A 12,023-nucleotide genomic window follows, 5' to 3' on the forward strand; every position below is an offset into this window, starting at 1 on the left:
CAAATGAATCTATGCTCCCTTTCAGAACGAACGACTGTGAAAGCTGGGCTCGAAGAAGTGGAAAAAGTTTTGTTCAAATACCCACTGCGGATGAAGCACCGCGCCATAAATATCCCTTAAGGAAATGAGAGAGAGAGAGAGAGAGAGAGAGAGAGAGAGAGAGAGAGAGAGAGAGAGAGAGAATTCGAATTCATTTGGACTCCTCTGTCATCATCCTGTTTTTCTCGCCGTAAATATTTTTGCGGTATAGCTGAGACGTCTGGCGCTGTGAAACTTACGTTTGTCGTATTTTGCCGTATTTAACGGGGAGGAGAAATATAGGCTACGGTGCATGTTTTAGTCTGTTATATAAATGCACTTTACGCAGACACACACACACACACACACACACATATATATATATATATATATATATATATATATATATATATATATATATATATATATATATATATATATATAATTCGTCTTGGATGAGTTTACAAGCGCCATGTCCCCCCTCCCACCCCCAAACCCCAACTCCCCGGCTGCGACCTGTCACGTTCGACGAGCCACCTGGTACAGAATTCAGTGCCTAGACCAAAAGGGGTACCGTGAATTTCCCATGAAACGGACCCGAGCCATTTTCGTCACTGTACATTGCCTTCCAATTCTTCTCTTCTTTAATTACCTCCGTTGGTAGAATTCCCGGCCTTCTGTTCCCTTCAGGAGACTCCCTTCCGTCCGCTCCTGCTGTCTATGACAGGTAGGGAATGAGAGGACGGCTCCTGTCCTAGAATTTGCCCTTTGGCTCAGATACAATTTTTACCTCTTGTTTCCTCCACATTGGCCGGAAAGTGTCGATAGCAGGTCTCTCTCTCTCTCTCTCTCTCTCTCTCTCTCTCTCTCTCTCTCTCTCTCTCTCTCTCTCTCTCTCTCTCTCTCTTCTGTTTCTTTTCGGGAATTTGTTTATGCCACGTGGATTAACGTGCAGACAATATTTGAGATATATTATATATATATATATATATATATATATATATATATATATATATATATATATATATATGTGTGTGTGTGTGTGTGTGTCTGTGTATATATATGTATGTATGTATATATGTATATATATTATATATATATATATATATATATATATATATATATATATATATATATATATATATAAATGTTGAAAATTTACTTTTAGTAAATTGACATTTCAAATAAACTGCATCAGATTCCTGGTATTAATCTCCAATGGCCAAAAGTGTTTTATTCAAGTATCACAGTTTTATAAAGAGAGAATTCACGACCGTGCATAAACTCACACACTCACACGCACACACGCAATAAAACTATCCGCCCGCCCCGCGCAGGCGCGCCCCGGCAGTCCGAAAGAACAAAAAGAAATCCAGAGGGGGGGTGAAGCAAAGGACGAAGGATTTTCTCATAGCAGGTAGAGTCAACATCAGCAAAGATCGAAGAAGAATTTAGCCGGGCGTTTCTTCTTCTTTTTCAACCCTGCAGGGAGTTTGGAGACGACGTGGTTGAGCTTGGGTCGAAAGTTTTGCTAAGAGGGATCTGGTTCGTATCTGGATGCGGAAGGCAGGAGGGGGAGAGAGAGGGGAGAGTGACAGAGAAAGAGAGAGAGAGAGAGGGGGAAAGGAGAGTGACAAACAGCGAGAGAGAGAGAGTGACAGAAAGCGAGAGAGAGAGAGAGAGAGAGAGAGAGAGAGAGAGAGAGAGAGAGAGAGAAAAGGAGAGTGACAGAAAGCGAGAGACAGACAGACAGACAGAAAAAAGGAGAATGACAGAGAGAGAGAGAGAGAGAAAAGGAGAGTGACAGAAAGCGAGAGGGAGAGAGAGAGAGAAAAGGAGAGTGACAGAAAGCGAGAGGGAGAGAGAGACAGAAGTAGTGTGATAGAGCGCGAGAGAGAGAGAGAGAAAATGAAAGTGACAGAAAGAAAGAGAAAAGAGGGGGAAAGGAAAGTGATATAAATCGAGAAACACAGAGAGAGAGAGAGAGAGAGAGAGAGAGAGAGAGAGAGAGAGAGAGAGAGAGAGAGAGAGATGTCTTACCAGACGCTTTGAAAAGAGAAACAACCAAATGTAAGAGGATAAAAGAAAATGAAAGTTAAATACCCAGAGACTCAAACGCACAACAGATATAAGACTCTTCCTCGCCTTCAAATTAAAGTGTACGACTTCGCTCCACAAACAGTATCTGAAGGGAATGGAAATTTATTTGGAGGTCGCCATTATTATCGAGTTTATATCAGGTTTAAAATAAGCTTTTAAGTAAACTATACAAATTATTTTAATTTTGTTCAAGATATTTTTGAATATTTTTTATTTCACTCTTAACGACAAACATGTCATCTTAAATTGCCTGATCCAAAAACACATATAATGTACAAATGTCTTGAGGAAAATCATGTTTGATATTCACATTCACATTTTGTAGCATTCCATGGGAAACCTCTGGATATCGTTCCCGTCACTTACAGAGCATTGTGCCCTAAGATTTAGGTCATGCAAGCTTGTGAAGTACTCTAGGAAAATTGCGAGCGGACATACAATTCACAGTTTCCATTCTCACAACTTGACCACCTAATAAAAAACAAGTAATTTTGATTAGCTTAACCTAATGAATGACATCAAAACGGATCGACTGCTGTGCAGTTCTGTAAATCAACGAATGAGATCGACTGCTGTGCAGCTCTGTAAATCAACGAATGAGATCGACTGCTGTGCAGCTCTGTAAATCAACGAATGAGATCGACTGCTGTGCACCTCTATAAATCAACGAATGAGATCGACTGCTGTGCAGTTCTGTGAATCAACGAATGAGATCGACTGCTGTGCAGCTCTGTAAATCAACGAATGAGATCGACTGCTGTGCTGCTCTGTAAATCAACGAATCGCGCCAGACGAGGTTATCTAGACTCAGACTAACTGTAAATTCTTAATTCTCTCTTTCGTTATTTCTGATTACATAGGTCCTCCTATGAATTGTTATTTGTAATGTGAAGAATATAAATTGTAAAGAGAAACAGCCAGTTTACCATTTTCATTTTACAGGGAGGTTTATATATATATATATATATATATATATATATATATATATATATATATATATATATATATATATATATATATATATATATATATATATATATATATATATATATTTATATATTTATATATATATATATATGTATGTATGTATATACATACATATATATACATATATACACATACATACATATATATATAATATATATATGCATATGATAGAAATAATCAGCACACAATCACGTGTGGAACAGAAATAAATTTCTGACTCACATCGGGATCGAACCCAGGTCTTTCAGTTGGCAGCGGTCTTGTCTTTCAACTGAAAGACCTGGGTTCGATCCTGATGTGAGTCAGAAATTTCGTGAATGTCCGCTCACTTGTTTAGTTATTTACTTATTCTGATTTACTAAGAATAATTGATTAATTTTTTTCATATCCAGAGAAAATTATTCGATGTGTGAAATGTATGATGAAAGCCGAATTATACAGTGAGACGTATGATGAAAGTCACGCTATACATATATGGTGAAAGTCAAATGATTTTTTGTTGAAAGTGTATGATGAAATTCAGATATGCATTTTTGATATATTGCCTAAAATGTATGATCAATATTGTACATTGTTTTTTCAGTGCATGATTGCATACCTTGAATGTATACTAAAAGAATATTCAGTATCTTACATTTGATGAAACGGATGACGAAATCCCGAGTATACATTTCGCGAAATGTATGATAAAAGTTAAATCATACCGTGGCTGAAATGTATGAACAATTCAATACTCTCCGCGCAGGCGACATGTATCTGCAATTCAGCTCGCAAGTGTCGCTTCCTTTTGAGGGGGGGAGCGGGGGGCGCGGGGGGTCCGAAATATGTGATACTTCAGGCTTTAGCGCAAGACATAGGTTGCAGTTCGAGTTTAAGCCTAAAATACATTACGCCTCTGGCTTATGTTTGAAGTTTTAAGTGCTTTCTCGTGCTGAGGACGAAAGCGTAACAATGCGTACCTAGTTCGATTATTATTATTATTATTATTATTATTATTATTATTATTATTATTAGACGAAAGCGTAACAATGCGTACCTAGTTCAGTTATTATTATTATTATTATTATTATTATTATTATTATTATTATTATTAATAGACGAAAGCGTAACAATGCGTACCTAGTTCAGTTATTATTATTATTATTATTATTATTATTATTATTATTATTATTATTATTATCATTATTATTATTATTATTATTATTAGACGAAAGCGCAACAATGTTTACCTAGTTCGATTATTATTATTATTATTATTATTATTATTATTATTATTATTATTATTATTATTATTAGACGAAAGCGTAACAGTGCTTACCTAGTTCGATTTTTTATTATTATTATTATTATTATTATTATTATTATTATTATTATTATTATTATTAGACGAAAGCGTAACAATGCTTACGTAGTTCGATTATTATTATCATAATAAATTATTGTTATTATTATTATTATTATTATTATTATTATTATTAGACGAAAGCGTAACAATGCTTTCCTAGTTCAATTATTAATATTATTATTATTATTATTATTATTATTATTATTATTATTATTATTATTATTATTATTGAGAAACAAATCCACAGTTATGTATATGTACATGAATTTAAAGATAAATCTTTAAATATATATGCATATACATAACTGTGGATTAATTTCTCCATTTCAAGACTCATGCTACTATGAGCATGACTATTATTATTATTATTATTATTATTATTATTATTATTATTATTATTATTATTATTATTATTATTATTATTATTATTATTTTGACAGTTGCTGTTGTTTGTGTTATTGCAATAAGACAGACACACCCCACCATCTTCACGGGAAGAGAATTACAGTAAAATTCCCTCACGAAGAAGCAGAAAACACAGCGAATCAAACAAACAAATAAATACAGTGAATAATTCGGAAAAAAACGGGGGCGGAGGGTTGGGTCGCTTTAGAGTATTATTACAGCCTCTTAAAGATATGAAGCTCTCCGACTGTAAACAAAGTGACAAGTGGCATCCAAGGAACGAGAAGTCCGGGCGCCACGCTTCGAGTCGGAGCCTCGGCTACAGACCACCTCTGAAATTTGTTATTAGAACTTTTGCTGGAATGATCAAAATTAATGGATGGGTTGTGGTTTTTATCGAGAGGCTTGGGGTGTTGATAACCTTCTCGGAGTCCTTTTTTGTGAAAGCAATTCGAAAATAGGTCATTAGCAATGGCGTCCTTTGATGCGAGGGCTTAGAGTTATGGCGATTATCATTTGTAGCTTCTGTGATGGTTCCTAAATTGTGCCTCATATTTACAGTTGTTATTCATTCAGTTTTTTTTTTTTTTTTTTCAGTTCATACTCATCCTTTTTTCTTCTTCATTTTCTCGTATGATTCTTTATAGTTTAATAATACTGCCCCCTAAATGTCGGTGCACCCTCTTGAGGGACTCATTATTCTGTCCATTTCTTCATTTTCCTGTTGACCCAGCGTGCTGGCGGTCTTTGTACTCATCCTGATGAGAAGTCCTCCTCCTCCTCCTCCTCCTCCTCCTCCTCCTCGCGAAATTCTGAATCCCCGAATCCGCCTCTGCCTCTCCTCTCCATCCTCTCTCATCCTTACATCCTCCCGATTATCCCTATCGCATTCGGTCCCTCGGAGCTAATACTTCTTCTTCTTGTCTCCTTTTTTTTTTTTCTCCCCCACAGCGCCGACGGCAATTACGAGGTGCGTTACAAGAGTAACATTCTTATATATCCCACCGGTGAAGTTCTCTGGGTACCGCCGGCTATTTACCAGGTAAATATTCAGTGTGCCTTTCTTTCTTCATTAATGATATGTGTAAACCCGTTGCTCGGCTGTTTGTTCTGATTACTGGCGTAATTGCTCACCTCATTTTGGTGGTTCTCTTCCCTAATGCGTATATTTTTTTTTTTTCCAGGGGAACTGTTAGTTGTTAAGATGATAAAATGCTTATTAATAACTCAGTTGTGTTTGCATTGTGAATTTACAATTCGTTTTCGAAAGGTAACGTACAGTAGGTACTGTATTGTAGAGTGGTATTTGTTTTTATCTGTTGTGCTGCGTAACTGATTTTAAGGAAAGAAATCTTTTCCGTCAGGCTTTAGTTGCATTTTAAGGTAATTAAAATCGTGAGGGGGGGAAATTATACCCTTGTGCAGTGCATTTTCAGTGGTCTGCTTTCTTATCTTACAAGAAATCTAATAATATTTGTGGGTGTTCGTCATTAACATCTACATCATCATAAGGGTTTTAAGTGCTACTATGTATACATTATATGCATATATACCGTGTACTGTTTCTGTCGTCTGATTGTGACGGAAACTTGAAGATCACAATCAGTGTTTGATAATCTATGAAGGGATACTGAAGCTATCATCAGATTTTCGACATTTCTAGGAGGAAATTAAGAGGGCAAATAGAACAATCTTTGTATCAAGTCTGCAGACTGAAGTTAAACGATAAGAAAGACTGAGGTTGAACGAAGATCCAGAAGAGACAAGAAAGACTGAAGTTGAACGAAGATCTACAAGAGATAAGAAAGACTGAAGTTAAACGAAAATCCAGAGGAGATAAGAAAGACTGAAGTTGAACGAAAATCTACAAGAGATAAGAAAGACTGAAGTTGAACGAAGATCCAGAAGAGACAAGAAAGACTGAAGTTGAACGAAGATCCAGAAGAGACAAGAAAGACTGAAGTTGAACGAAGATCTACAAGAGATAAGAAAGACTGAAGTTGAACGAAGATCTACAAGAGATAAGAAAGACTGAAGTTGAACGAAGATCCAGAAGAGACAAGAAAGACTGAAGTTGAACGAAGATCTACAAGAGATAAGAAAGACTGAAGTTAAACGAAAATCCAGAGGAGATAAGAAAGACTGAAGTTAAACGAAGATCTACAAGAGATAAGAAAGACTGAAGTTGAACGAAGATCTACAAGAGATAAGAAAGACTGAAGTTAAACGAAAATCCAGAGGAGATAAGAAAGACTGAAGTTAAACGAAGATCTACAAGAGACAAGAAAGACTGAAGTTGAACGAAGATCTACAAGAGATAAGAAAGACTGAAGTTGAACGAAGATCCAGAAGAGACAAGAAAGACTGAAGTTGAACGAAGATCCAGAAGAGACAAGAAAGACTGAAGTTGAACGAAAATCCAGAAGAGATAAGAAAGACTGAAGTTGAACGAAGATCCAGAAGAGACAAGAAAGACTGAAGTTGAACGAAGATCCAGAAGAGACAAGAAAGACTGAAGTTGAACGAAGATCCAGAAGAGACAAGAAAGACTGAAGTTGAACGAAGATCCAGAAGAGACAAGAAAGACTGAAGTTGAACGAAGATCCAGAAGAGACAAGAAAGACTGAAGTTGAACGAAGATCCAGAAGAGACAAGAAAGACTGAAGTTGAACGAAGATCTACAAGAGATAAGAAAGACTGAAGTTGAACGAAGATCCAGAAGAGACAAGAAAGACTGAAGTTGAACGAAGATCTACAAGAGATAAGAAAGACTGAAGTTGAACGAAGATCCAGAAGAGACAAGAAAGACTGAAGTTGAACGAAGATCCAGAAGAGACAAGAAAGACTGAAGTTGAACGAAGATCCAGAAGAGACAAGAAAGACTGAAGTTGAACGAAGATCCAGAAGAGACAAGAAAGACTGAAGTTGAACGAAGATCTACAAGAGATAAGAAAGACTGAAGTTAAACGAAAATCCAGAGGAGATAAGAAAGACTGAAGTTAAACGAAGATCTACAAGGGACAAGAAAGACTGAAGTTGAACGAAGATCTACAAGAGATAAGAAAGACTGAGGTTGAACGAAGATCCAGAAGAGACAAGAAAGACTGAAGTTGAACGAAGATCTACAAGAGATAAGAAAGACTGAAGTTAAACGAAAATCCAGAGGAGATAAGAAAGACTGAAGTTGAACGAAAATCCAGAAGAGATAAGAAAGACTCAAGTTGAACGAAGATTTAGAAGAGATAAGAAAGACTGAAGTTGAACGAAGATCTAGGAGAGATAAGAAAGACCGTCTAGGAAAAACAGAGCCATGTATACAAGGAGCGGCCCTGGTGTTTGGATAACCCGCTGAGTTATCAGTTATCCACGAATGAAAAGAAAAGGAAGAAAATATCCATCAAAAGAGGAACAAATCAATAATAACATCAAATTGAGAAGAAAGCCAACGCTGAGCGGAACATTTTTGTGGGGCCATGAGAGAGATTTGAGGAAGATAATCTGACTGATAGACCAGAAGCTAAAGAAGACTTGGATGCATTAATGAATGAATTCACTGTTTTTTTAAAAGAAGTCAGTAATGAAGAACGTTGAGAGATGGAAAGCACAGGGTTTATGATGGAAACACTGTGGAGATGATTTAACTGAAACAATTAAGTACCTTGTATATTTAATAGACTTTTATTGAATATGGGATGAGAAAATAAATCCTGATAACTGGGTAGTGAGAGTCATAGCGTGGCGGTGATGTTGATGATAATGATTGGCATTCTCAGTTGAATTTAAAGGTTATCTTATTTTTAAAAATTGAATTAGAGTATTTGATCATTAGCATTCTCATTGCAGTTTTGTTTATCTTAATTTATAACAATTTTCAATCCTCATATGCTCATTGCTATCTTTTTTTTAACTTTTGTCACAGCGGTAAATGATCCCAGTGCTTGGATTGAATCTTAAGTACTATTTGATATCATCTATTTATAGCTTTAATAAAAAAAAAAACAGAAACAGTTGTCATATACAAGTATGGATGGATTTTTGTTGTTCATTTCATCTTTCTTCAGGCTTCATTCCTTATTCAGGAATCTGAATAAGCTCTGTTGTGAGAAACGGCAGGATTTAGACACCCGGACACGACCCATGAGATCGTAATGGGAGCGTCCATCACCATCCAAAGATTTCATCCTGATGGGACTGATGTGATTAGGCCTTTTCCTGCCCATATGTGCGTCTGTCTCAAAAAAAAATATGAATTTCTTGCACAAACTACCGATAAAATCAGAAGATTTAGGCTAATGAATTCTTATCGTGTAGATTATTTTGTAAAATGGTTTTAAATGCCATACTACGGCCTACCCCAAACGCCAGATCAAAGCCCCTCAAAAGAAGGCATCGTGCTTACCCCATATGAAAAATGGGAAATAGCACGTTTAACGAAGAAGAAGAAGAAGAAGAAGAAGAAGAAGAAGAAGAAGAAGACGACCATTAATGCATCCACTTGTCCTTGCTTTTCGAGATGACCAACATCTCCCCCCGCCCCACCCCCACAAACACCGTCTCCCCCTTCCCACGAACTCCTCAAGGCAACCTTATAAGGAACGTGGTTTTACGTCAGCTAGTGAACCAATGGAATGACAATAAAAGCAGTGTAACTTGAGCATGCAGAATTTCTAGCAGTGTAAATTCAAACGAAGCCGACCTCGTGTGAGGATAATGGCGGGTACGGAAAGCTATAAATTTAGGAGCGCGAGATGGAAAGGATTAGATTAGTTGGAAGTTCTGGTGTTAATTGGAGAAGATAGGACGAAGCTGTTAATCTGATTTACGATGAGTTTAGAGTTGTTACCTGCTGCCCTGGAGGAGGAGGGGGAGGGGCCAAGCAAGGCAAAGAGAATGGAGGCGGAGTAGTTGTTGCGCGGGGGAGTCCCCGGGGTGAGGGAAGGGTTTCCGTAATGTAATCATTATTAGACGCCGCTTATTAATTTGATAATGATTGGAGGAAGAGGGAGGCGATAACTGGACAGTGAGGAGGACACTGGGTCGTGGTCAGATTGCCTGAAATGCGTCTTCAGTTTTGGGGAATTTTTTTCTCGTTTCGAGGCCTAGACCTGGTATTTTAATGTAATCCTTCGGGCCAGCCCTGTGAGAACTGAAAGTCAGCTCGGTGGTCTGGTTAAAGTGCTTTAATAATAATAATAATTAAAGGCTTTGAATATAAATACATTCTTTAAGAATTGATTCAAATGTGAATACATGGTACTTGCAGACAGGGAGAGGCGTACTTGAAAACATGAATAAATAAAACGCATATTTATCAGTAGATGCAGATTTCAAATGCAATCCTGATGTCATGGAACATCATGGGAGACCGAATGAATTAAGTGAATTAAAGCGAGAAAAGAATAGGAAAATAAACCTGATGTTACGGAACATCATGGGAGACCGGATGAATCAAATGAACTAAAGTGAGAAAAGAATAGCGAAACAAAAAGGCTAACAACTGCGGGTGAAAACTTCAATGAAAAGTGACACGCAAGAAAAGCATTCACCTAACAAGAGACAGGTGTATCACAACGACCGGAGAACGAAGGAAACCGGGATGGGGTATACGTGAATCCGAGATCCAAGGCAGAATTGGATTTGCGAAGGGAAGAGAAAGGGAAGTGTTGTTCTGTAAAGTGGCGCGGCTCAGCAGACAAAAGCTGGGTGACAGGAAAGGTGCGGAAGGTGGATGAAGCCGGGAGAGTTGCGAAGAATGAGATTATGGCGGCAGAAACGAAACTGACGGACGGATATGAAGTGTCTGTTGGGCAGGTGTGTGCTCTTGTGTGTAGTGGGGACGTAGCGTGCAAACAAAGAGAAATAAGTCGAGGCGGGGAAAGGAGAGAGATTGGGAGAGCCAGTACAGTGACGCTAGAACAGTCAGTGAATATATTAAAACCACTGGCATAGGCTGCTGAAAAGAATCTTTGTCGACGGGTTAAATACCACTGGCAGAATTGTTGGAAAAGAATGCACAACAGGTGGAATTGTTATATACTAAACTGGTGCAAAATTCTTATAGGATTATCATTTTAGAGAAATCCTCTAGCTGCGAAAACAGTATAAAAGTCAAAATTCCCTTTACGACAAGTTATCACACAAAATGGGGTAAGCTCAGTCGGTTTAGAAAACGAAAAGAAAATAAGAAAGAAGCAAAATGTCTGTGTGTTGTTAGGAATTTAGAAAGCGACTGGATGAAGCAAAGAAAATAAAGATGCCACTTAACAGAGGAACAGAAGACTGCCAGGAATAATAGGTCGACTGGGTTTTATAGGCTCCTGGAATTAGGCCGTCAGCAGAGTGGCACGCGGAGAAGAGGAACCACAAAAGACTGACAGACGAATACGACAGTGATGTTATCTTTCTCCAAGATATTTTTTTTCCTTGTGCTGAGGAGATGACTAAATGCCTCCATATGGTATTACTGCTCATGGTGCGTGCAACTTGGTCGACTCAGTAGGCTGCAATGAACTTATAACCTTCCAAATCAACGACCATCACACTAAGGCCTTTGGCGCTCACACCTACGTCAGATCAGTGGAGTGAAGAAATGAAGGAGGTCTTAGAAGTTAGGAGTATGGTTTACCAAAGGACAAGCCAAGATATTTCATACGGAAGAGCATGGATTACCAAAGGTGGAGAATGCATTTAATAAAAAAAATAAATAAATGTAAGAACATTTAGTTTTACAAAAGCTAAGGTGGTGCAAGTACCAGCAGAACAGAGAAATAATCAATACCTATATACAGTATGGAGGAAACGTAGATCAGATTTAGAATAAAAAAAAAGTAATTTACATGAGATTGAAGGCTTGTAATCTTTCAAGATTCAAGTCTAACATAATGGCAAAAACGGTAACGGATATTTTTACCTCTTCTTTGTAAGAAAACACTGAGGCTAAGGGCAGATTTGTGAATCGAGCAATTGATTGTTTTCACAGAGAAAAATATTTTCATATGGTTAGGAACAAATAAAAATATGGAAAGTGTGAAGTTGGTGGGTCAGATTATAAACTACGTTGAATTCTAATGAGAGAGGGAGAGGGAACATAAGAAAGAGGGAGTATAAGAAAGTGAGACAAGACTTGAAGAATAACAGAAAGAAGAAGACAGTTATCCACTGAGAATGA

The 12,023-nt window shown here is 37.4% G+C and overlaps 1 protein-coding gene across 1 annotated transcript in view; it reads left to right on the forward strand.

Moving 5' to 3' along the window:
* LOC136845134 (acetylcholine receptor subunit beta-like 1) overlaps positions 1-12,023 on the forward strand; it is a 263,925-nt gene that overhangs the window by 233,809 nt on the left and 18,093 nt on the right. Inside the window, 1 exon segment of the mRNA XM_067115057.1 lies at positions 5,807-5,897. Within this exon segment, the coding sequence (XP_066971158.1) occupies positions 5,807-5,897 (91 nt within the window).

Source organism: Macrobrachium rosenbergii, chromosome 13 (assembly GCF_040412425.1).
Source record: "Macrobrachium rosenbergii isolate ZJJX-2024 chromosome 13, ASM4041242v1, whole genome shotgun sequence".
NCBI classification, from domain to species: domain Eukaryota; kingdom Metazoa; phylum Arthropoda; class Malacostraca; order Decapoda; family Palaemonidae; genus Macrobrachium; species Macrobrachium rosenbergii.